Source organism: Miniopterus schreibersii, assembly GCF_964146895.1.
Source record: "Miniopterus schreibersii genome assembly, chromosome: 4".
NCBI lineage: Eukaryota > Metazoa > Chordata > Mammalia > Chiroptera > Miniopteridae > Miniopterus > Miniopterus schreibersii.
In genome coordinates this window covers 66,415,313-66,440,642 of record NC_138105.1, presented here as the reverse complement: position 1 = coordinate 66,440,642, position 25,330 = coordinate 66,415,313, and the positions used below count along the sequence as shown (strand labels likewise).

Below are 25,330 nucleotides of genomic sequence, written 5' to 3'. Positions count from 1 at the left end.
GGACCCCACAGCCTCACTTAACCAACCAGTTGTAGGGTTTGGTACTCAGACAGCCAATCAGCTCTCGGATCAAAACCTGCACCTCGGGTCTGGGGTGGCCCCACCCTCCACGCCATTGGACACGTGGGCGGAGCCGGGCTGGAGTTGTGTCTGGTGGCTGCCGCCCTGTCCTTTGTCTCAGGCCCCTGTCCTGGGACCTTTGCTCCATAGCGCAGCGCCACCTCCCAGCGCCGAATCTCCCCAACGCTGAATCTTCCCCAGCCCCTGGAAGGGCTAAAAGCCCGGGGTAGGGGCTTCCCCAAGCCGCGAGGAGCCATTGGCTGGGCTCAGCCGCCGATGGGTTTATCCGGACCCCAGTCTGCAAGAGGGGAGAGGACATTGGGGGCGGGGGCGGGGGTGTCCAGCCAGGGTGGCGTGGAATCAGACTGGACCTGACTCCAAATCCCGCTGCACCACTTAGCACCTCTGTGACTTTAGCCAAGTGGCTCCACCTCTTTGTTTTCCCCATGGGGATAATAATAATTCCACTTAAGGGTTAAGGATCAGGGCTTGACATATAGTAGGAGCGGGATAAATGTGAAGTATTATTATTCTCTTTTTGTCCGGCCCAGGCCTCCTTTTGGAGTGCCCCCAACCACCACCGCAGGTCCAGCCACCAATTTGTCATCCCCCTGCTCCCCAAAGTCTAGCTTCAGTTTATACCTCTAGGTCCTTGCCCACTTTCCCTTCAACTATCTTTCAAAACCTAGGGCTGTACCTCTCCCACCTGGACCCTTGCCATCTTCTGTCTCAGGCCTCCATACTAACCCCCCACACTGTCCATCTTCCACCCTGGCCTCAGAGGGATCTTTCTAAAATGCAACTATGATCACCTCCCTTCCCAGCTCTAAATCCTTCAATGGCTCCCTATTGCCTTTGGTAAACAAAGTTAAAAATAACCACTATGGCACACCTTTATGGCAGTATTATTAACTTTATTAGACAATTCAAGATGAACAGATTGCCCAGAGTCACACAGCTCTCCAGTGGATTCCAAAGTCTATCCTTTGCTATATGTATGAAGTCCAAGCAGCCTCACCCTATATCTATTAAGGACATTGAGTGTGTAATTTTAAAACTCCCAAAAAAGAAATTTCCAGGCCTGGCTGGGTAGCTCAGTTGGTTAGAGCAGAGCATCATCCCAATGAGCCAAGGTTGCAGGTTTGATCCAGTTAGGGCATATACAAGAAGCAACCAATGAATGCATAAATAAGTGGAAAACAAATCCATGTTTATTTCTCTTCCTCCCTGCCTCCCTGCCTCCCTCCCTCCTTTCCTCTCTCTCTCTAAAAGTCAACTTAAAAAAATTTTTTTTTAATCTCCAGGTCCAGATAATTTTTCTACCAAAGGTTCAAAGAAGAATTAACACCACTTTTATATAACCTCTTCCAGGAAATTGAAGAGGAATGAAGACTTGCCAATTCATTAGATGAAACTAGCATTAATTATCATGATACCAAAACCAGGTAAGGATGGTCCAGAGAAAGAAAACCACAGACCATGTCCTTCATGAATAGGGACAGAAAACTCTTTAACAATGTGTTAGGAAATAGAATTCAACAACATATAAAAAGAATTATGCACCACCCAACCAGCATGTCTCCTCAGTTGAGCATCCACCCGATCCAGGAGATGGCGGTTCAGTTCCCAGTCAGGGCACATGCCCGGGTTGCAGGCTCCATCTCCAGTAGGGGCGTGCAGGAGGCAGCCAATCAAATACTCTCATCCCTGATGTTTCTATCTCTCTCTCTCCCTCTCCCTTCGTCTCTCTGAAATCAATAAAGACATATTAAAAAAAAAAAAAGAATTATGTACCATGACCAAGTGGTGCTTATTCCAGGGATACAAGGTAGGTTCAGTATTCAAAAAGAAATGTTATCCACCATATTTAACAGGCTGTTGTGGGCAGAATAATGGCTCCCTAAAGATGTCCCTGTCCTGATCCCTAGAACCTGTGAATATGTGAAGTTACACACTGAAGGGAATTTAAGGTTGCAGATGGAATTGAAGTTGCTGATCAGCTGACTTTAAAATAGGGAGGTTATCCCATTGTAATTACAAGAGACTTTAAAAGCAGAAGAGAGAGTCAGGGAGAGGTGACAGTGGAAGAAGTTAGGAATGATATGATGATGTGAGTATTTTACTGTGTTGCTGCCTTTGTAGATGAGAAAGGGGACTATGAGCCAAGGAATATGGGAAACCTCTGAGCTGGAAAAGTCAAGGAAACATTCATCCTTTGAGCCTCCAACAAGGAATGTAGCCATACCAATACCTTGATTTTAGCTTCAGGAGATCCATGTAAGATTTCTATACCTACAGAGCTATAAGATAATGCATTTGTGTGTGTGTTTTTAAGCCCCTAAATGTGCTGTAAAGTTGTTACAGCAGCCACAGAAAATAAAAGCATTGACTGAAGAAGAAAAGTTGTACAATCATATCAACAGATGCAGAAAAAGCACTTGACAAAATTCAACACCCACTTATAATAAAAACTCTTAGCAAACTAGGAAAAAGGGAAACTACCTCAAGTTAATGGAGAACATGTACAAACTTTCAGTTAACATTGTACTTAATGGTTAAAGATGAAATGCTTTCCTCTTAAGATTGGAAACATAGCAAAGATGTCCACTCTCACCATTTTTATTCAACATAGTATTGAAAGTTCTAACCAATGCAATAAGGCAGGAAAAGGAAATAAAAGCAGTACAGGTTGGAAAGGAAAAAATAAAACTAGCCTGATTTGAAGATAACATAATGGTCTACGCACAAAATCCCAAGAACTGTACAACAAACACCCCTAAATTAATATATAAGCAAGTTCAGCAAGGTTGTAGGATATAAGACCAACACAAAAGTCAACAGCATATCTGTATACTAACAATGAATATGTGAAAATTGGAATTAAAAATACAAAGATAGGCCCTGACAGAGTAGCTCAGTTGGTTAGAGCGTTGTCCCAATATACCAAGGTTGTGGGTTCAATCCACGATCAGGGCACATACAAGAATCAACCAATGAATGCATAAATATGTGGAAGAACAGATCAATGTTTCTTTCTCTCTCTCTCTAAAAATAATAATAATAATAAATAATAAATAACAGGGACATCGCTCTGGCTGGTGTGGCTCAATAGTTAGAGCATCGGCCCATGCACCCAAGGGTCATGAGTTCAAGTCTTTTTTTTTTTTTTAAACTTTTTATAATTTTTATTTTTGTTTAAAGTATTACAGATGTCCCTTTTTCTCCCCAATGACCCGTTCCCCCCCCATTCCTTCCCCCTCCCCAGTCACTCTCCCCACCATTGTCCGTGTCCTTGGGTTGTGTATATATGCACATAAATTCTTTGGTTACTCTCTCCCCCTCCACCCCCCGCCCCCCTCCATCCCTCTGACATTTGGTCAGTCTCAACTATGCTTCCATGTCATTGAATTTATTCTGCTCGTCAATTTATTAAGTTCTTTAGATTCCACGTATAAGCGAGATCATGTGATATTTTTCTTTTGCTGCCTGGCTTATTTCATTTAGCATAATATTCTCCAGGACATGAGTTCAATTCTTGGTCAAGGGCACATACTTGGGTGGCAGGTTCAATCCCTGGCCCTGGTCGGGTCATGTGCAGGAGGCAACAAATCGATGTTTCTCTCTCACATAAATGCTTCTCTCTCTCTCTCCCCCCTCCCTTTCTCTCTTCTCTCTCCCCCTCCCTCCTTCCCTTCCACTCTCTCTAAAAATCAGTGGAAAAAATACAAGGCTCAAAAAGAAAAGAAAAAAAAAAAAGCCTTTTTTTGGCTGTAAATCTGGCAAAATAGGTACAGGACTTGTATACTGAAAACTACACAACAGTGATGAAAACATTCAAAAATTTAAATAAATGAAGAGACAGACCATGTCCATGGATTGGAAGTCTTGGCATAATAAAGATATCATGTCTCCCCGAACTGATATACAAGTTTAGTGCAATTCCTATCAGAAGCCCAGCAAGATTTGGGGGTATATCTAGGCATGATTATTCCAATGTCCAGACAGCCAAACGGGCATTTCAGGCCTTCATGTTATGTTCCTGTTGTGTCCTCTCTTGTTATATCCCCTAGCCACTTGGGCACCACACTCCTTCCTTTCTCACTTCCAGGCCTTTGCTGAAATAGGTACCTCTTCCTGGTGCACAGTCATTCAGTCTCTGTTCCACACTGAAACCCTCCCTATGGTTTCCTCCCCCATTCCATGATTCCAGCATGGCCTTTTTGCTCCCTGACCTCTGGGAGAGACCAAACAGGATGGGATTTCCCCAGGATCCTTGGACCTGCCCAGGCCCAGGCCCCGCCCAGCACTGGCAGGGGAGGGAGCTCCGGAGCTGACAGAAGAGAGGAAATTCCCTTTGAACCTGTTTCTCTGCTTCCTGGCCCAGCTTGGGTGCCAGAGGGAGAGGCCAGGCCAAAGATCGGCCTGCTATGGCCTCGGCCCTGAGCCCACCCCGGGTCCCTAAGCCCAAGAATGCCCTGCCCTCACACTACCATGAGAGCTTTCTGGAGAAGAAGGGACCCCATGACAGGGTAAGTTGGGGTTGGGAACCTGGAGCTGCTGGGTGGCTTGGCAGGTGAGGCACTTCTCTGAGCCTCCACCTTCCTACCTGGCCAAGGAGGGCAGGGCAGGGCAGGGTGGGTGCTGGATGGGGCAGGGCACGGGCTGGCAGCTACCAAGGGTTCTGTCCATCTGTCTGTCTGTCTCTGTCTCTGTGTCTCTGACTCTTATTTGATCTCTTTCTCTTTGTCTCTGCCAGCCTGTATCTATCTGTGTCTCTCTTGAGTCTCAGTCTCTGTTTCTGTCTGTCAGATACAAACAGAATCAGGACTTCCTCCAGGAAATGAGGAATTAAATTAATTAGTTCCCCTTCCCCCAGCCCTGAACTAACTTTGTGAACCTCAGCTGCAGGGGACAAAGTTAGGACAGTTGTCTGTGGGGACAGTAAGAGCTGGTGGGGGCCACATTCAATAGGACCCGATACTGTGGACCAATGTGCACGCACATGTGTTTTTGCGTGTCTTACTCAGAATAAAGCCCAGCCTCTTGGTTCCCACTAAGGCCCTATCTCTCCCTCCCCACTCCCTATATTCATTCATCCTCTACTATAACCCAAACAACCACCCACCGCTTTCCCTGCACACCTTCCTGCCTCTGTCATTGCAGTTCCCTCCTCCTCTCCTTGTGTCTCCATGAGCCCAAATCCCCTCCAGCTTAGAAAGCATCAAGAAGCAGCAGATCACAGTGGTTAAGGAAGACCATGGGCCCCAAAGTGCGAGACCCAGGTTTACATCCACGCTCCATGCCTTTCTGACTCCCAGGCTTTATCCAAGTGATTCTCCATCTTTGGGCCTCAGTTTTCTCTGTTATAAAATGGGTAGGATAAGGCCATAGTCACACTTACAGGAAAGGGGTAGCCCTTAGCAAGCCAAGGACTTGGGTCAGGGCAAGCACTGGCACTTTACATTAATTTGCCCAATTCTCACAACAGCCTCTGAAGTAGGTACTATTAGTATCACCATTTTATAGGTGGAGAAACCAAGGCATGGAGAGCTTAAATAATGTGCTCAATGGCACATAGCTGGTGCATGACAAAGTAGGTCTGACTATACTGAGTTCAATCACTTAATACTTTATTCCAAGTGCCTGGAACAGTGCCTGGTACAGAGAAGGTCCTCAGCCAATGTTAGTTAAGTATATGGATGTACATATGGATGAATGGGTGGGTGGGTGGGTGGATGGATGGATGGATGGATGGATGGGTGGTTGAGTGAATAATAGCTGTCAATATAAGTGCTATCCTCATTATCATTACAGACTAATTAAAGTGATTTCTCCTTCAGGAAGTGTTCCCAGATTTTCCAGTTGGAGGGTCACTCTCCCCCTCTGTGATCTCACGGCCCAGCATCTGTCCCTCTCCAAGGGTCCTAGTTTTCTTCCCTGGAGGATAGTATCTGTGCTTTCTCTATTCTCTGGAACATGATATAGTTAGAAACAGAAGTCACATTCCACTTATTATTTTGCCTGCAATAGAGCTGGTTGCAGAGTAGTTGCTCAGGGAATATTTGGTGAAAAAAACCCTAGAATCTTACAATCTGAGCTGTATCAGACCTCCAAAGAGTAAGGGCATTTGGAATTCAGAATTCTGGGGAAAATCCTGAATCTGCAGACCTCCTAGAGTCCAGAACCTTGTAAAATTCTGCAACTATAGACTCAGCACCTATCTGAGGACCTGGAACCCAGGAGATGCCAATAAATATTTATGGGGTGAATAAGGGGACAGGGAGATGTGTATGTGTGTGTGGAAGTGTGGATGGGTAGGTAGATGGATGGATCATGATAAATCCAGTTAGCTCAACTGACTCCTAGAACAGCCTCCTCCATAGACTAGGGGATTGCTCTGGGTGCCCCATCCCATCAAGGTGACCCTTGTATTTCTCAGAGAATAACAGATTCCCCAGAGGCTGGGCCATGAGTGAGGAGGGCCTCCCTAAGAAGGCAACATCTGTTCAAAGACCCAATGCACATAGTGAAGAAAACTATGTGAAGATCTGGGGAAAGAGTGTCCAGGCAGAGAGAACAGCCAATGCAAAGGTCCTAAGGTAGAAATGGGTGTGTTGGAGATACCCAGTTTGCCAATTCACATCCTTCTCTTTCTCCCCGTTTCCCAGGATTACAAGAAGTTCTGGGCTGGCCTCCAGGGCCTCACTATCTATTTCTACAATAGCAATCGGGACTACCAGGTGAGGATGCAAATGAGGGCTCAAGATATGGCCCATCCTTGACCCCAGGGACCAAGCAGAGGGTGTAGGTGGTTTGGCCAAACCAGGGGGCCTGAAGGACCACTGGTCTGGTGCTCAGACGCCTGCTGCTGTGCCCCCAGCATGTGGAGAAGCTAGACCTTGGAGCATTTGTGAAACTCACAGATGAAGCTCCCCGAGGGATTTCCCATGACCCTGGTACACATTTCAACCTGGTCGTCCGGAACCAGGAGATCAAATTCAAGGTAGGTCCCTTGGGGGATGGGGTGGGGCTGGTGGGAGACCCTGCTTCCCCATCGTACCTACCATTAACACACACTAGCATGGAGTCATGAAGAGTCTAACACTGAGTTGGTGACATTGGGCGAGTCACTTGACCTCTCTGGGCCTCAGTTTCCTCGACTGCAAAATGGGATAATATGTGTAAAGTGCTCAGAACAAGATCTGATGCACAAGGATCATCACTGCCATCATTCAATCTTTCAACAAACATTATTGAGCACCTACTATGTGCCAGACCCTCCTCTAGCTGCACAGCAGTGAACAGACAATTAAAAATCCCTGCCCTAGCCCTGGTCTGTATAGCTCAGTAGCGTTTAGTGTTGGCCCACCCACTGAAGGATCACAGGTTTAATTCCTGGCCCTGGTCAGTTGGGACACATGAGGGAGGCAGCCACTTGATGTCCTTGTGGAGTATAGAGTCTCGTGGTGGAGGCACACAATCAATAATATAAATGTGTAGCCCTAGCTGGTTTTGTTCAGTGGTTAGAGTGCTGGCCTGCAGACTGAAGGGTCCCAGGTTCAATTCCAGCCAAGGGCACATACCTTGGTCGTAGGCTTGATCCCTGGCCCCGGTCAAGGTGTGTGCAGGAGGCAGCCAATCAATGAGTCTCTCTCACATCAATATTTCTATCTCTCTTTCCCTTCCAGTCTGAAAAAAAGAAAATTTTTTTTTTTAAATATATCTTTATTGATTTCAGAGAGAGGAAAGGAGAGGGAGAGAGAGAGATAGAAACATCAATGATGAGACAGTCATTGATCAAGCCCGCAACCGGGCATGTGCCCTGACCGGGTTTCGAACCCCGATCGCCTGGATCCTAGGTCGACGCTCAACCGCTGAGCCACGCCCGGCCGGGCAAGAAAAAGTAATATCAATGTGTAAAATATATGGAGTGTCAGATGACAGTAGATACTAGGGAGACAAGTGCCAAGGGAAGTGAATGCAGTGTTAAATGGTGTGATCGGGAAGACCTTACTGAGAATCTGAAGGAGGTAAAGATGCCAGCAGTGTACGTATCTGTGAACTGGCTCTTCAGCAGAGGGAATAGCACATACAAAGGTCCTGAGAGAAGGCTATGCTTGGTATTTTAGAGGAAGAGTGGCTGAAGCAGAGTGAGCAACGGGGAGAGGGGAGGGAAGTGAGGGCAAGGAAGGGACTAGGCAGATCATGAAGGGCCTTGTGGGCCATGTAGAGGACTTGGGCTTCTATCTTGAGGGAGGTGGGAGGCCTGGGAGGATTTAAAGGATAGGAGGTACATGATCTGAATTGTGGGGTTTTTTTGTGTTTTAAAAATTATTATTTTTAATCCTCACCCAAGGATATTTTTTCCATTGCTTTTCAGACAGAGTGGAAGGAAGAGAGAGAGAGAGAGAGAGAGGTGAGAGAGACACATGGATTGGTTGCCTTCCGCTCTCGCCCTGACTGGGGTAGGGTATGGAGCCTGCAACAGAGGTATGTGTCCTTGGCCAGAATTGAACCCGGGACCCTTCAGTTAGAGGGCCAACGCTTTAACCACTGAGCCAAACTGGCTAGGGCTTGTGTTGTTTTAAGGGATGCAGACCTTTTAATATATATATATATGTGTGTGTGTGTGTGTGTGTGTGTGTGTGTATATATATATATATATATATATGTTTTCATTGATTTTAGAGAGGGAGAGGAATAGAGAGAAACATCAATCAGCCACCTCCTGCACAGCTCCCACCAGGGATCTAGCTCACAACCTGGGCACCTGACCAGGAATGGAATTGGGGACCTCTTGGTTCATGGAATTGATGCTCAATAACTGAGCCACACCAGCTGGGCTGAATTGTTTTTGTTTTTTTCTAATGTCAGTGTTATAACATTAAAGAATAACATTCCACATTACTAAGGACTTATATTCAGACATCATCCTAAATTAACCTGTCTTAATTCATTTAATCTTTTTAAAAAATATATCTTTATTGATTTCAGAGAGAGGAAAGGAGAGGGAGAGAGAGAGATAGAAACATCAATGATGAGAGTCACTGATCGAGCCCACAACCCGGGCATGTACCCTGACCAGGAATCGAACCCCAATAGCCTGGATCCTAGATCGACGCTCAACCGCTGAGCCATGCCCGGCCGGGCTTAACTCATTTAATCTTCAAAACAGCCCTTGGAATCATAAACTGTTCAATTCCTCACTCCCATTTCACAGATGAATAGACTGAGCCTAATCAACATGGATTTTTTTCTTTACCTCCCTAGGTAGAAAGCCTGGAGTCTCGGGAGATGTGGAAAGGCTTCATCCTGACAGTGGTGGAGGTCAGAGTGGTTGCCCTCTACCCTTCTTTCTCCCATTCCCCAGTAGTCCTCTGCAGAAGTCCTCTTTTTTCTTCCCATCCTTCATTCCCCAAATAAGCCCCTAGAGTATAGCACACTGGTCTCAAACTGGCCTACAAACCAAATGTAGTCCATAAACATCTTATGTTTTGCCAACAAATTGCTAACTTAAAAGTCAGCTGTCATCACTTAAAAACCAGGATTTTAGTCAACATTCCTAATTTCTATTTTACTCATTTGTTCCCTACCTGACCCCTGCAGCCTGTAGAGTCTGAGACTCTGCATTCTAGCATCTGCTCTGTCCTCCCCATCACTGAAGTTTCTCACTCTCCCCCGCATCCTCTCCAAAACCTCTTTGCCCCTGAAGGGTAGGGCAGCTCTGAAGCCCCCAGACTCAGGTTCCTACCTTGGCTCTGTCCGCACTCTGCCCTCAGTTTGCCCCTCTGTGACATGGGCACAGCTGCCCGTTCCACAGCTGCCCTGATCGCCCCTCAGCTCCGTGTCCCGTCCAACTTGACCCTGCTGCCTGGACACCTGTACATGATGGCCGAGGCCCTGGCCAAAGAGGAGGCGCGTCGCGCGCTCGAGATGCCCTCGTGAGTGACCCGCCTGACCCGAAGGGCTGCGGGGTGGGGATGGGGTGAGAGGGGGTGGGGGTGGGCTGTGAGTGGGGTCTCCCGTCGGGTCTTAAGTTGAATACAGGGCTGCATCCATGCTGGGGCGGGGTTTAGGTCCCATGCTGGGAGCCGGACTCGGTGTTTGGGGGCTGGTCTGGGCCTGCAGCGGAGAGTCCAAGTGCTAGAAGGGCCGGGCAGTCGCTCCACTGCCCCCGACCCGGTAACAAGCAGGAGGACGTGACTTGGTGTCCGCGCGGCGTCGCGAGGGGGCGGGGCTGCGCCCAGGGGTGGGGTTACGTGTGGGAGGCGTCCTGCGTCTCCCAGGGAACGGGGCCTGTCCTGTGTGAGTGACGCGCCCCTCCCCAGGTGCTTCATGAAGGTGAGCCGGCTAGAGGCGCAGCTGCTCCTGGAGCGCTACCCCGAATGCGGGAACTTGCTGCTGCGACCCAGCGGGGACTGCACGGACGGAGTGTCTGTCACGACGCGTCAGACGCTCAACGGGTACTCACGCGCAGCTGCAGGCCGGGGGCTGGAAGGGAGGGGCGGGCGGCGTCGGGGGAGGGCCGTGCGTGGCGCGGTCAGGCGTGGGGGCGGGGCCGGATCCTAGAGCGAGGCCGCTTAGCGACTGAGTTGTAGCCGGGACCCGGGAAGACTTGGGGGCGGGACCAGAGGTCACGGGACGTGGAATCCTGAGGCTGGTCCGCTCCTGTAGGGTTATGGGCGGGGTCACGTCCAAGGTGGCGTCAGCACCCGGGGGCGGAGCCCGGAAGAAGGGCGGTGCGTTCCTTGTAGGTGGAATCCAATGGAACTCGGTCTTCCCGCGGGTAGTGCCAGGATTAGGGGCGGAATCTTTTCTGGGTGTGCGGTCCTCGAGGGCCTGGTCTACCCGGAGAGCCCCGCCAAGATAGGCGTGGTCGGCGTGCGGGGAAGGGGAGGAGGTTCGGCCCTTCATGGGGGCGGAGACCGGCTGAGGGGCAGGCTTTTCGTTGGCCTGAGCCGGGGCACCCAGTGGGTACTGCCTGCGCAGGGTACCCGTGGTCCGGCACTACAAGGTGAAGCGCGAGGGCCCGAAGTACGTGATCGACGTGGAGGAGCCGGTGAGCATTGGGGCGAGGTCTCGGGAAGCACACCGGCGGGGTCCGCACCCCTTCCCCAGCGTCCCTAACCGGACCCCTCATCGGCTCCCAGGTCTCCTGCGACTCACTCCAGGCAGTGGTCAACTATTTCGTGTTGCAAACCAAGAAGGTGCTGGTGCCTTTCCTACTGGACGAGGACTACGAGAAGGTCCTAGGTGGGTGAGGACTCAGGAGACTCAGGGGTCCGACCCTTTCGTCCCCCCTCCTCCCGCCTTTGGGACACCCTTGGGTCAGCCTCGGGCCGTCGCGCTCCTCCAGGCAGCCCTCTCTGTTCTAGGCTATGTGCAGGCGGATAAAGAGAACGGCGAGAGTGTGTGGGTGGCGCCCTCGGTACCCGCGGTCCACTGCCCAGGTGATGCCCCTCCCCAAGGCAACCGCTGGGGCTGAGGGGAGAAACCTAGGACACACATGGCACCTCCTGTGCCCAACCTTGTACCCAGAAATTACCCAAACCCTGCCCTCTGGAGACTTCCAGGTTGTAGAGGGGACAGACAGAGCTGGACACAGACACTCCTAGCCCTGTGGGGTTGAACCTGGCTCTAGGTGTGGTACCTGGAGTTGGGGAGAAGGGGGGGCAGAGTAGGGGGAAAGCATCCTGGAATAGGGGATGTTTGCTGAAGTTCTCAAAGGATTTCAATAGGCAGAGATGGGCACTGAGGGGGGCAGAAGGTGCACACGGAGTAAGACCTACCCAGAGGTGGGAAATCAGGGTGGGTGTTGGGAAAGGGATGGGAAGCAGTCCAGCTATGGAGGAGGAGGAAAAGGCTGAAAGCAGTATGATCTGCCCAGGGCTGGGCATATGCTGGGAGCCCCAGGTACACAATGGACATATATGTACCCATACATACACACATGCCACAATCACCAACACGGACTGTGTCCACCTGAATAATCAGAAGCTCTTATGTAGACACCCATGTAGACAACGGCTTCACACATGCATGAATACGTGTCACAATTCCGTTCCATCTAGCACACATACAAACCTTAAGCCACAATCATGTGTGCACAGCACAAATTTAGACATTTATGGACACATGAATGTACACATGAATGGAGATGAGTACCCCGGCACAGACCTTAGCATATATGCATTGTCATACATATATACAGATTTATATATGTTCAACTTGTACAAACTCACCCAGTAGACATGTTTATGCTACACAGGGACACAAAAACACAGACTTATAAATGGGCATGTGTACACACGTGCACAGGGGCACATACCTGTATCCAGGCATGCACACACACATTCCTGCTCAGAAGCACACAGACCTACCAGGAGGTATCCCTGCACCATGTGGGTCCCAAAAATTACTGCTGTTTCCCACCAGGTCCTGCATGCCCTGCTGGTGGCCCCAAGCAGCTACCTCCTGTGACCAGCATGCCTGTGCCCAGCCAGCACAAGCTGCCCCCGCTGCTGAACCCGGATGAGAACTATGTGATCCCCATTGAAGATACCCCAGCTACCGAATACGAGAACGGGGATGGTGGGTGGGGAACCAGGGGTGGCTAAGAGAAGGAGCAGAGGGAGCAGGATCACTGCCAGGGGTGACACGCCATATTTTTGTCTATGCAGTGCTTTCCCCTGGTTGGCCAGGGGTCCTGAAGCCCAACAAATGTCACCCAGCCCCGAAGGGTCATGCAAAGCTTCCAAAGCCACCCACTCCACCTAAGCCAGGTAGGGGACCCTCTTCCCCAGCACCTCCCTCCATTGGAGGGCCATTCTCAGCCTTTATCTGCCTTCTCCTCTAGAGCCCAAATGCCTTCCCAGCAGCCTGGCCAGGAAGCTGGCCATCAGTTCAGCACAGGCTGTCTTCCCCACAACAGGTACGAGCCTGGGGGCCAATGCAGGAGGGTGTGTGTTTCACAGGCGTGCGACCTGTGCAGTCCCACAGGACCCAGCACTCCAAAGGGCCTGCACTTGGTTTAATGTTCTGCTGTCTCCATCTCAAAATTCCTCCTGCCTCTTGAACACCTTTTTATCTTGAACTGGGCCCCACACATTCTGTAGCCAGTCTTGGGTGGATGGGGGTGGGGCAGCATGGACTGGGGATTCTGGGCACAGCTGAAGCCTAGGGTACCCACCCCCCAGGGTTGGCCAATGTGACGGCAGAGCTGGAAGAGAAACTGCAGAGGCGGCGGGCACTGGAGCACTCAGCTGGGCACGATGGGGATTAACGGGCCAGTCTCGGAGCTTGGCACATCAGTCAGACGGATCCCTCCTCCCAGAATTAAAGTTCAAGTGACCCCAAGCTCATGAGTGTGACTTGGCTTAGGGGGGCAGCGAGGTGTTCATCAGATGCCTGCCCACAGTTGGCTCTGTTCACTCCTAAAGGTCCTCAGCTCAGTAAAAACTGCCATCTGACTTTGCCAGAAAAGCCCATTTTACAGCTGTGAAAGCTGAGGTCCAGAAAAGGTCGGGGCACAGCCAGTGCCACCCAGCCCCAAAGAACCAGCAGCACAACTGGCCAGTGTTTGACCTTTATTAGGAAGTGAGGTGGGGAGAAGGGCCTGTCCTGGTGCCTGCTTCCTGTTGGTGACCCCCATTAGGAGTTAAGGCTCCAAGCAGCAAGAGGAGAGTGTCTGGCTGAAACAGCGGAGGCCTGGTGGTGGCTCCCAAAATAAGCCCAGCTGGGTGCACTGGCCTAGGTGAGGCTGGTGTTGGAGCTACTGGTGGCACTGCCTCGCTTCTGTAGGCAGCGCACAGAGCTGGGGACCTGTAGGCCTGTTGTCACGTGGAAACTGCCACACCAAACCTGGGAGACAGGGAAGGGAGAGAAGAGGCTCGGCAGCAAAGTCAGCACACAGCCACCCTCCCATCTCAGGCCATGGAGGAGACCTTACTGTGAAAGCAGGCAGCAGTGGCTGAGTGAACTTGGCCTTGAAGGTGTGCAGCAGCTGTTTGGTGCGGGCGTTGTAGAAGGACAGAAGGCCTGGGTGGAGGGCAGAGGGACAGGGGACTGGTAAGAGGGTTTGCGGCAGAGAGATCAGATAGGCAGAGGTGGCTGGAGATGCCAGTTGGGGCCCAAGGTCACCTTGGTGGAAGTCGCAGTGCACGCCCAGGCAGTCAGGCACGGGGGCATCCAGCACCTTGGCCTTGTTGGCATGCTTGGCGGTGAAGCTGACCTGCAACCAGTTGTTGATGTGCAGGCACCAGGACGCCGCTGTCTTGCCTAGCTGCTCGAAGCGGCCCAGGCTGCGGTAGGCCACCCCCACGCCGAATGCCTTGCTGTCTGGCTCATAGTGCACCTCCCAGTAATGTTCCCCGCCATCGATCAGCGTGTCCCCTGTGGGGCAGGGTGGGCAGTGGGAACTGGATAGAATAGAGTCCCAGGTGCTCTTCCATAAAGGGGCAGCCACCTAGGTACTCCCCAGACCACAGCTACTCCCTCCAGATACTCTTCAGTCCCCAGCTATTCCTTCCAGGTATTCCCCAGGATTCATCAATTCCCTCTAGATGCTAAGCCCAGATTCTCTACAAGTCCAAAATCCTCCTTCCAAATACTTCCAGGGCTTAGAAACTTCTTCCAATTCCTCCCCATGTTCAGTTACTCCTCAGTTCTCAATTCTTCCCAGAAACTGGATCAGGACTCTGGACTCCTTCCTGTTGCTTCTGAATCTAGATTCTTCCCAGACCCCCAGCTTCCTCCTGGTGGAGATCAGGTTCTTCCAGGTCTCAGCTTTTCCTGGGGTTCAGATGCCCTCCAGATATCAGCTGAATCCTGACTCTACATCCTTTCCAGACCCAAATCCAAATTCTTGCTATCTCAGCTATTCCCCAATCCAGCTATTCTTGAGTTTCAGCTTCTCTGCATACTCCTGCCTCACCCAGATCCCAGCTCATCTCCATCTGAGAGCTCAGCTCCTCCTCAGTCACAGGACTAACCTCCATATACATTTCTTCTCCAGGCCTGCTCCTCTATGACCTCAGCTACTCTCCCAACCACAACTAGTCTGTGCTCCTCCCAGGTGATAGACAGCTCCCTTTCAAATCTCAGACATTCTGCAGACACTCCCACAACTTCCCCTGCTTCCTCTCCAAACCCCAACTCTGGATAATCCAAAATTTTCCAGAAAATCTAAATCCTTCATAGAACCTTAATTTCTCCTCAGGCCTTAGTTTATCCCCCAAACCCAGCTACTCCCTACCTTCCTTTTCCCTCTACCTCCCAATAATACTGACCACACCAACTTCTTCAAACCTCAGCCTCTTTTTCAAGCCCTTTTCTGGATAGTGATTTCCCTAACTCCAGTTCCTTCATGGACTCCAGCTTCTCCTTCACAGGATCTAATCATTCCTGTGGTGCTAACTTCTCCAATCTTAAGCACTGTCTCAACTTCTCTGACACCAGCTACTCTCTCTCTGTCACTTTCACACACCCTTAGCCTTTCTTTAGCTCCTCCACAAACCCAGCTGCTCTATAGGGCAATCATTATTTCCAGCTACTTCCCAAATCCCAGCTACTCCCAAGTCCCAACTACTTGACAGACCCCAGGAAATCCCCCCTCAAGCTCTTGACCAGCCACTCCCCAGTCCAGAGCCTTTTTCCTCAGCTCCATAAGCTCTGGCTCCCCCCAAACCTTCTCATTCCCCCAGCACTGCAAGCACACGTTACTGGGGCCATTCCCAGAGAAGCTTTGTTGATGGCTGCTTGTTTCCCCAGCTGAAGGAGTTCTCTCCCACACCCCACCATCGGAGCCCTGACCAGAGTTCCCCACTCTCCTCCTGACTTCCCCCTCCTTACCTAGCACTGTGTAGGACTCAGCTGTGAAGCGATCCCGTCCCCCACGACCTGAGGGTATCCTCTTGGGAGATGGAGTACCTCTGTGGGTGACAGGGAAGGGAGGGCTCTGTTCAGCCCTCACCTCCCCCATAGGAGTGTTTCTCTAGTCTACCCCAGCCACTGTGGACTTTTTGTCAGTCCTTGACAGTATTTGGTTCTTTTCATATACTGGGCCCCTCATGTCAGAACATCCCTGTGCCCTTCCTCATCTGGAAAACTCCTTTTCAACCATCAATACCCAATTCAAAGTCTCCTCTCCTTGATTCACGATTTTGGCTCTCCAGCTCCATGTCCCTCACTCCACCCCGGCCTTGACCACACTGGGTGGTTCTTTCACATCCACCTTGATCTCCTCTACCAGAGACTTAGGGAGGGGAGGGGGCAGGTTACCTGGCTGGGGAGTTGACGGGAGACGCTGTCCGCCCCTTGCCATCTTTCTCTCGAGCCTTGATATCCTGCACCTTCCCGCCCATGGCGTCCCACTCCACGGAGAGATCATCTACCCGAAGGTTCTGGTGGGATGTGGATGCATCCAGGCGGAACATGAACGCTGGGGCAGATGTGGGAGTCACAGAGATGGGGAAACCCAGAGAGACACAGAGACACGTTGACAGTGACCAAGACAGACCATGACAGGGACAGAGAACAGAAAGAGATAAAGAAACAGAGACCAAGACAGAAACAGAGAGAAAGAGATCGACAAAGTCTCAGAGACAAACAGGCAGAAAGACACCAAAAGACACAAGATGGGAAAAGATGGAGGGGGCAGAGCATACAGCCAGAGTCAAGGCCAAGGGCTTCTTATCTAAAGGTTTCCCAGGTCTGGAGCCATTTTCAAACTACTTGTGCTGCCCTGTGCTTCCATTGGGGATTAATCCCAGGAAAGGGGCTGGGCTACAATATGACAGAGTTCAGCTAGACTGCAAAAGGACTTCCTATCAGGTCATGCAAAGGTGTCACTGGGAGGCTAAGAAATCTGTCTTCGCTACTGATACACCCTCCCCAACTCTATAGAGTGAGAGGGAGAGAGAGAGTGTGTGTGTATGTGTGTAAATCATCCAGGTATAAAGGGATCAATAGCAAAAGCAAAGAACAAAAGCAGGTTCATACCAGACACTGAGGAATTCTACTGTAAACTAAGCTCTGAGCCTTCTGGGAGCCAGGGCAAAAAGGGCCACAAAATCCTGATTAGATTTTCATTTCACACCAGTCCTTGGGGCCCCAGAAGTGAAGGGTTATAGAGTCAGAGCCAGGGTAGGTGTGAAAGCCAGTCACCTGGTGTCTCCAGAGTCACCGGCTCGGAGAACTCGCCTGCAACTGCCTTATTACAGGCCTTCACACGGAAATTCATGTATTTCATGTCAAACTTGAGACCTACGAGACAATAGAGGGAATCTCAACATCATACAGACTTTAAGCAATAGGTTAAAAGCCCCTGTGTCCCACCGTAACCTACCACCCCTCATTCTAAGGAGCACTTTGGAAACAACATCTTATCCCTGAGAAACCTTACCCACATACACCTGTGGGGCTATGAATTACTTGGCCCCACACCCAACCCAGACTGGCCAATCAGAATGCTTTATGACTGAATCAGAGCCATTAGTTTAGGGATAGGCACATAACCCAAACAGGCCAATCAGAATCTTCCCTAGGACTCTGGCTGGTATTATAGTGAGCAAGGCTTTTTTTCTGGGCTGGCCAGCTTGGAGGAAGTGCGTCCTAGGAAAATTTGTCAGTGCTCTTGGCAAGCCTGCTTGAGAATGCAGGCGCCAGAGCCAACAAGTGCGGGGAACAGAAGTGACCGAGTCATTTGCTGGAACCCCTGGATCCAGCCATAGGTTCCATATATCTCGCCCTCCCTTTCTGTCCTTCTTTTCTTACTAGTTCCTTCCAATCTTAAAAAATAAAAAGCAGCTATCAAGCTGTCTTCCCCTCAAGTAAAACCTCTTTGGGGAGCTTAGGAACACCCTCTTCTCTGCTCCCTCACTGTCTCCCTCCTCTGGCCGTGTTAATCCCCATCTTGCAGGACCTCTTAGCTGACCATTCTTTCCCTCCTGGAACACTGTCTTTCCTTAGCAGCCATAGCACTACCTTCTGCTGGCTGCCCCTTCTGGTTGCTCCCCCTTGGTCTCTGCAGGCTCCTCCCTCCCTTGCCACCTCTTCCAGGTGCCCACCCAAACTGCCTCACCCTTCTTTGGATTCCATTCTCTGAATTCAGGGGTTTGCTCGGCAGTGCTACCTACTGCTCCAGAGCGAAGACTACCTAACCCAGAAGGCTTGGTTTCAATCTGGAACAAGGTCTAGACTCACTGCAAGCAGCAGTTTCCTATTCTGCAAACCAGCAATTGTATTCCCCACACTGAGCAGGGTTCACATGAGGATGAGATGAGTTGAGGAATGAAAGTCATAAACACTTAACCAAAACCCTCCTGTCTTCCCAAGCAATTAATGAGATAGTAGGTTGATTGCAAATAACCGCATAGGTTATTTCCATAGGTAAACACATTCACATATATCTTCAATACCATACACCTTTGAATCGATTCAGCTTCCCACCCTGAGGAACTAACTCACTAGGAATTTGTAAAAGGTGAGAGGGTGTGGCTGTAAAAAGGATGCATCAGAAAGCCTGTGACAGACCAGACTTTACACGTGGGATAAAATTGTGTGGGGTTACACAAACATGTGAATGAGGGCATGTGAAACTGGTGAAATGTGAATCAACACTGCAGAATGTAGCCGTGTCAGTTTCCTGGTTCTGATATTGAACTACAGCTATGTAAGCTGCCACTACTGGAGAAAGCAGGACATATCCAGACAATGGACTATTATCCAGCCTTAAAAAAGGAAGGAGCCCTAGCCAGTCTGGCTCAGTGGTTAGAGTGTCGGCCGCGAACTGAAGGGTCCTGGGTTTGATTCAAACCAACGGCACGTATCTCGGTTGCTGGCTCGATCCCCACCGGTCAGGGCACACAACCAATAGGTGGGTCTCTCTCACATTGATGTCCCCCCCCCCCCCACCTCTCTGGAAAGCAATGGAAAACTATATCCTCAGGTGAGGATTGAAAAAACAAAAAAACAAAATAAAGGAAGGAAATTGTGACACCTGCTATAACATGGTTGAACCCGGAAGACATGCTCAATGAAAAAGCCAGTCACAAAAGGATAAATACTGTATGTTCCACTCATATGTGGTACTTCTAGTAGTAAAAGTCATAGGAACAGGAAGTCGAATGGTGGGAGCCAGGGGCTGGGGGAGGAGAAATGGGAGTTGGTGTTTAATGGGGACAGCGTTTCTTTCAGTTTTGCAAAATGAAAAGTTATGTAGATGAATGGTGGTGATGGTTGCACAACAATGTGAATGTACTTAATGTCAGTGAATAATACACTCAAAAATGGTTAAGACGGTAAATGTTATGCTTCGTGTATTTTATCACAAATTTAAAAAATTTGAGGAAAAAATGGGGTGTGTTTATTTTGATTCCCATGCAAAGGATAAGCCAATAGCTTCTCAGCCCCAGTTGCAGACTGGTAGCTTTCCTTTCCTGCAATTAGCATACTCATTATTAACCATGTATGCTAATTACAGACAAGAAACAGGCTGATTACAGCCCAGGAGCTGTGGTGCTAGTTATCTTGTCAGCAAGGCTCTCCCTGCCCCTGAGGGTTTCCCTGGCTCAGGAGAGCTGAAACTCATTGGGAACCCCCAACTCTCCTCCATCAGACCCTCCCCTACCAGCTGGGTGGATTCCCCCAAGCTTCCTGCTTTCTTGTAACTGCCAAGGAAATCCCCAAATACTGAGAGGGTGGCCCCAGAAGAAGGGAAGGGATTTTTGCCTGCTTTCTTACTACTGCAAGGACAGCGCCTGGCACAATGTAGTCACTCAATAAATTGGAATGAATGAATGAATGAATGAATGAATGAATGAATGAATGCTGGAGAGTAGAGATAAGATGCAGATATAGGGTGCCTTCTCCTCCTGTGTTCCCTCATCAGTAAAATGGTGATGATAAGCCTGCCTGTTACCTGTGGGTAAGACACTTAGCACACAGTGAGCCCTCAATAAATGGTACAGTTGCTGTTATCAATATCCTTTTCGTTATTATTACTTCCTGCTACTCCTGATCAGTCCAGTCAGGTTGCTCTCATACCCCATGAGAATTGGGGATCATCTACCAACCTCCATTTGGCTAATAGGGAAATGGGAGCCAGGAGGGACTGAGCTGCACAGGGGGGTTGGCAGCTGGGCTGAGCCACCCTTACCGGTCAGGGTGTACTCTGTCTGCCGAATGCCTTCCACAACCATCCAGGGCTGGTCCTCCTTGAGACGGGGCGGGCCCTCGAAGTTTGTCCGCCGGTACTCCAGCACATAGTGGTCAATCTTGTTGTCCTCATCTGGCATGCGCCACACCAGCGTCACACAGTTGTCTGCCACCAGGGACTCAGCCAGGTCGATCATGGGGGCGCTGGGGACTGACCAGGACAGAAGGGAGGGGGGGCAGTCAGGATCCTACACCAGCAGGGGCGGGCCTTGCTGAACCATGCCCACATGACAGACCTCCTTGGGGATGGAGCCTCCTCTGGATCCCACACACGAGGGGGTCCCCTCTGAGCTCTGGGGTTTGAGAGTGCAGCCTCCTCATGGTTCCACCAAAGGGTGAGAGGTGGGACAGGACTTTTTCAGGCTTCAACCAACAAATGGCTGGGCCTTTTCAGGATTCTACCATTAAGAGGTAGAACATTTCCAGAATTCTCTACCAACTAGGGGCGTGGCCTTCATGGAACTCCACCACTGGTGGGTGGGGCCTTTTAGGGCTCTGGCACCAAGGGCAGGGCTTCCTCAGGATTCCACCCAGGTGTGTGGCCTCCTCATGGCACCAGGGGGCTTCTCCATGGCTCCATCCACAGGGCATCCTTGGGGCTCCCACACCTGGCTGTCAGCCTTACTCTAGGCCTTGTCTCAGGGCCTCCCAGACTCCCCAGCCACTTCTCTGAAACCCTGGTGAGTTCCCCTCTCACCAGGCAGGAACTTGAGTGCCTGTAGCATCCTCCTCTCCTGGGCAAAGTCCACCATGAGGTGACTCATGTTGTCGCTGACTTTGGCTTTCAATGACAGCCGGAAGGCAGGAGCCATTGTAACACTGCAGGGAAGGAAGTGGAGGCAGCCTGCTGGCAGGCATCTCAGGGGGCCCAGGCCTGGTCCTCTGAGGTGTGGGAGTGACTCCCTCCCCCTGGTTTTGGTCCAGTGCTCTGGGCCAAGGGACCCTCACCTGGGTGTCCCCACCTCCATACCAGGGGCAGGGCACTGGGGTGGGGGCCAGATCCAGTATCTTACCCATCTTTGAGTTGCTTGGCAGCCTAGAAAGAGGGACAGAATAAAATTCAAAGAGTTGTCTCGACTGAATTAGGAAGCCACTGTACAGACAGAAAGACTGAGGTCCAGCATGGCAACCATTTGCCAAAGTCCCTCAGCACTGGGGCAGAAACCCTTAGCTGTGCCCTGAAAGGATAGAAGGGCAAAGACAGGCTCCCACCCCTACTCCCACCACCTGCCCAGTGCCCAGAACATACAATTGGCAGATTTAGCAAATAAAAAATATAGGACAGCCAGTTAATTTGCATTTTAGACCAACAATGATGTTTTAGTAGAGATATGTCTTATTCTATATTTACAACATATGTATACAGTAAGTCCTCAATGTCATCAATAGGTTCTTAGAAACTGCAACTTTAAGCAAAATAACAAGTAATAAAATCAACTTTATCATATAATTGATATAAACAACAGGTACATTCCTATAGCCTATTTCTGCTCATAAAAACATCACCAAACTTCTAATGACCCCAAACACTTCTAATATTAAACATTAAAATAAATGTGAGTTATACATATATTTAAGAAAGATTAATAAAAACTAGAAAGAGAATGATTTTCCAACCTACTGATTCCAGTTCAGGGTTGTGGGTGGCCAGGGCCTCTCCCAGAAACTCAGGGCACCAGATAGGAACCCACACTGGATAAGATGCCCTTCCATCACAGGGTACACTCACACCCACCTCACACTCACTTCAGACTGGGACAGTGTAGGCACACCAATTCACCTCATGTGCACAGCTTCGGGAAGTGGGAGGAAACTGGAGTCCCGGTAGAAAACCCATGCAGATATGGAGGGAACGTGCACACTCCACAAGATTTTTCCCCCTCATCAACGTTATAACAAAATGACTTTGAATAAAATGTTATTCAAGGACCTGCTGTACTAAATATTGCATGGGATATATTATATTAAAAAAATATTCATTGTTAAATTTAAATTTCAGATAAATAATAAGTAATTATTTTAGTATAAATATGTATGCAATGTTTGGGAAATACTTATATAAACATTTGCATGGGATATACTTATACTAAAAATATTATTCATTGTTAAATTTGAACTTCAGATTAACAACAAATAATTACTATTATTATTAAATTAAATTTTTATTTATTGATTTTCAGAGAAAGAAAAGAAGAGAGAGAGAAACATCAATTTGTTGTTCCACCAATCCATGCATTCACTGGTTGATTCTTGCATGTGCCCTGAGCAGGGATTGAATCTGCAATCTTGGCACATTGGAACGATGCTCCTACTGAGCCACCAGGCCAGGGCCAATAATTTTTTTAAAAAGTATAAGTATGTCCCAAAGATCACATGGTACATACTTATATTCAATATTGCATGGGCCATTCTTTACTAAAAAATTACTCGTGGTGGATATGAAATGCAAATTTAACTGGATGTCCTGTATTTTATCTGGCAGCCCTACCAGTATGGCTTCTAAGGCCCCACCTGAGGAAAGTTCTCGCTGTCTGTGGCCTGCAAGGTCTGGTTGGCTGTCTCCAGAAGCTCCTCAGAGCTCTCCAGGGCCCGAGTGCAGGCAGCCAGCTGGTTCTGCGGGTGGCATGGCACTGAGGGAGGAAACACCTCACCCCAATGCATCAAACCCTCCCAGGCCTCCCCACTGCCTTTGGGATCCAAGGTATCGCAGCCTTCTCCAATTCCAGGCAGGAGAGGGAGGCTGGAGAAAGGTTGGGTGTTGCTCCTGGCAGAACATCAGAATCACCTGGGGATCCCTGAAAAACTCACATACCCAGGCCACACCTGAGCCCCAGGGCTCAACATCCCCTGGGGATGGGAATCTGGGATGTTAGGAAGTTGCCCTGGAGGTTTCAATGCAGCCCCAGTAATCCCACAGGAGCCATGGGGGGTGTTTGGCCATCAGATCTGGGAGACCAATGGGAAGGGCTGAGAAACTGGAGTTGCTGGGTGAGGACAGGAGGGAGGAAAAGCCAGATGTGGGGTTGTGGCTGAGGCATTGGAGAGGAGGGGGGTGGAATGAACAGGGATTAAGAGGGAGAACAGGTGGATGGGGGAATTGATGGGTTGTGGCCAGGGAGGGGACAGGCAAGAGACCAGGGAAAGAGGAGGTGAGGCCAGCATCATCAGGGTGTCTGGTTCTGGACCCTGGGAACACTTGGGGGATGCAGGAAAAGGAGCAGGTTTGGAGAAGGACATGAGGCCAGCTGACCTCTGTTGAATCTGAGGGGTGCAGTGGGGATGGCATCTGGGCAGGGGTCTTGGAGAATCCCCCAAAACACACACCTGCAGCTCATAGGTTCTGCTGGCACGGTCCTGTTTTATCTTCATGAGCATCCCCTCCTTCAGCTCCTCCAGGAGGGAGAACAAGGACTGGAACTCTGCCTCCAGGTCCTCCTGCACCTTGGCCGAGTTCGCCTTGGAGAGACGTTGCAGGTCTGAACAGCTGGGATTGGCCAAAGCCCATGCTCAGATGGGGAAACTGAGGCCTGGACCTGGCAGCAGGCCCGGAGTTCCACAGGTATCAGCAGCAATAGGCTAGCTCATAGGGCTGCCCCCTCCCTCCCTTCCATCCACCTGCCCTCACCTCCATGTTCAGCAGCATCTGCTTGAGGGAGTAGATAAAACTCTGAATCTCTTCATTCTTCACAGCCAGTGTGGTGATGATCTTCCTCAGAGCCTCCTGCCCCCACCGGAAGTGTGGACACACACAAAGGCCAGTAAGCCCCTCAGCCTTGCCCAGCTCCCCCACCTAGAGCTCCCCACTCCAACCTCCAGGGATCCAGGGAGATGTGGGGCCACTGTGCCAGTGAGCTTGGGCACTCACCAGGAGGCAGGCCCTGGGTGAAGCTCTGGCCCTACCTTTCCTCACCCAGCTCATGGGCACCATGAAGATGCCTATTTTACAGGCCAGGAAACTGAGGGACAGAGAGGGCCACCCAGTAAAGAACAGACCCTGGACGGGAGCACGAAGCCTTCAACCTATATCCTGAGTGCGGGGCATGATCGGGGTGAGGGGCTAGCTTGTGGGAAGAAAATCCCAGAGGAAAATGATATCTGCAGAAAATGGGCCAACCTGGGGAAGGGGAGACGCTTGGAAAAGGGATTAGCAAGGAAAAAAGAGGAAGCTGAGGAGAGGGGGTGCCAGAGAGCCCAGGTAAGTGGGGAAGGGGGTGGTCTGGAGGAGGGGGATGCCGGGAGGGAATGCTGCAAGGGAAGGAGGCCGCGTGGGAGGATCCTGCTGGGGCCTGTAGCTCTGACCCAGGCCTCGGACAGGTCTCTTTTCTGGGGGCGCAGGGTCTGTGGAGTCACCTGTGCTGAGCTGGTGGGGCGCCCTCGGGGACAGGGAGGGGGCCGGGACACCTGGTCCGCAGTCTGGATGGAAGGCGTGGGGGTGGGGTCAAGGTTGTACCCAGGATACTGGGCGAAGGTGGGGGGCGTGGAGGGGATGCGTCTGGACGCAGGGTAAGATGATGAGGGGTCTGGGCGAATGTGGGGGGGCTGCGTTCCCAGTGGAGGGGCCAGACTCCGCCAGGTTGCGGCAGGGGTGGGGCCTGCTCCGCAGAGCAGCTGGGGGCGGGGGGGGGCGGGGAGGGCGCTGCGGCAGCATCTGGTTCGCTCCCCCTGGGTACCCACGAGCTGGTTCCTCCGCGCCCCGCCCTGGTCTCACCCTCTGGTCCTCCATGGCTGTAGCCCAGCTCGTCCCGGCCCGACCGGCAGGTCCCGCGGGCTCTTCTAGTGCCCAAGCCGCCTTTGCCGCAGCTGGGAGCCAATGGCTCGCCGAGCCCTCGCCGCCGCTGCCGCGCCCCCCGTCAGCGCTCCATCACTGGCCGCAGCGCGCAGGCGCGCCCCTGACGCGGCGGGGCAGGCTGGGAAATGTAGTGCCGCCCCGGGTCTCTGCGAGCAGGAACATCCCCCCCCCCCCCCCCCCCCGCTCCACCCTCCCACCTCCAAACCCCCCCACCCCCAACCCATCCGGGAGCCTGGGATGTACTAGGCGACATTGGTCATTGGTAGT

General features: G+C 50.8%; 2 protein-coding genes across 10 annotated transcripts; one reads left to right on the top strand and one right to left on the bottom strand.

The window, feature by feature from the left end:
* The first annotated feature begins 4,375 nt into the window (after positions 1-4,375).
* Positions 4,376-13,410, top strand: STAP2 (signal transducing adaptor family member 2). 4 transcript variants are annotated; one of them, XM_081134434.1, is made up of 13 exons: positions 4,376-4,589; positions 6,729-6,800; positions 6,941-7,063; positions 9,331-9,387; positions 9,901-10,001; positions 10,389-10,523; positions 11,050-11,119; positions 11,211-11,313; positions 11,436-11,510; positions 12,496-12,651; positions 12,741-12,842; positions 12,917-12,991; positions 13,257-13,410. In XM_081134434.1, exons 1-13 carry the CDS (start codon positions 4,488-4,490, stop codon positions 13,340-13,342), a joined length of 1,257 nt encoding a protein of 418 aa, XP_080990560.1. In that variant the 5' UTR covers positions 4,376-4,487; the 3' UTR covers positions 13,343-13,410. The 4 variants fall into 4 exon arrangements, with proteins under 4 accessions (XP_080990560.1, XP_080990561.1, XP_080990562.1 ...); XM_081134435.1 differs by lacking the exon at positions 12,917-12,991; XM_081134436.1 differs by lacking the exon at positions 11,436-11,510 and having other exon boundaries at positions 4,410-4,589; positions 6,941-7,067; positions 9,335-9,387.
* A 220-nt stretch (positions 13,411-13,630) lies between these two features.
* Positions 13,631-25,173, bottom strand: FSD1 (fibronectin type III and SPRY domain containing 1). Of its 6 annotated transcripts, none has more exons than XM_081134427.1 (13): positions 24,983-25,173; positions 23,900-23,995; positions 23,599-23,730; positions 22,786-22,887; positions 21,288-21,310; positions 20,972-21,093; positions 20,216-20,425; positions 17,224-17,322; positions 16,339-16,498; positions 15,910-15,989; positions 14,200-14,451; positions 14,009-14,097; positions 13,631-13,920 (listed from the first exon to the last, which is right to left on the bottom strand). In XM_081134427.1, exons 1-13 carry the CDS (start codon positions 24,995-24,997, stop codon positions 13,810-13,812), a joined length of 1,491 nt encoding a protein of 496 aa, XP_080990553.1. In that variant the 5' UTR covers positions 24,998-25,173; the 3' UTR covers positions 13,631-13,809. The 6 variants fall into 6 exon arrangements, with proteins under 6 accessions (XP_080990553.1, XP_080990555.1, XP_080990558.1 ...); XM_081134429.1 differs by having other exon boundaries at positions 14,291-14,451; positions 24,983-25,149; XM_081134432.1 differs by having other exon boundaries at positions 22,786-22,904; positions 24,983-25,126.
* Positions 25,174-25,330: the final 157 nt, after the last annotated feature.

What these genes read in the sequence shown, in the direction of transcription:
- STAP2 (XM_081134433.1), top strand. Translation starts at nt 4,488, where the DNA reads ATGGCCTCGGCCCTGAGCCCACCCCGGGTCCCTAAGCCCAAGAATGCC. An exon ending in ACGCGTCAGACGCTCAACGG is followed by an intron (nt 10,524 to 11,049) that starts GTACTCACGCGC and finishes CTGCCTGCGCAG; the next exon opens with GGTACCCGTGGTCCGGCACT. An exon ending in ACCCGCGGTCCACTGCCCAG is followed by an intron (nt 11,511 to 12,495) that starts GTGATGCCCCTC and finishes GTTTCCCACCAG; the next exon opens with GTCCTGCATGCCCTGCTGGT.
- FSD1 (XM_081134427.1), bottom strand. An exon ending in CCCGTCAACTCCCCAGCCAG is followed by an intron (nt 15,990 to 16,338) that starts GTAACCTGCCCC and finishes TGTCACCCACAG; the next exon opens with AGGTACTCCATCTCCCAAGA. An exon ending in CACTGCTGCCTGCTTTCACA is followed by an intron (nt 13,921 to 14,008) that starts GTAAGGTCTCCT and finishes CCTGTCTCCCAG; the next exon opens with GTTTGGTGTGGCAGTTTCCA.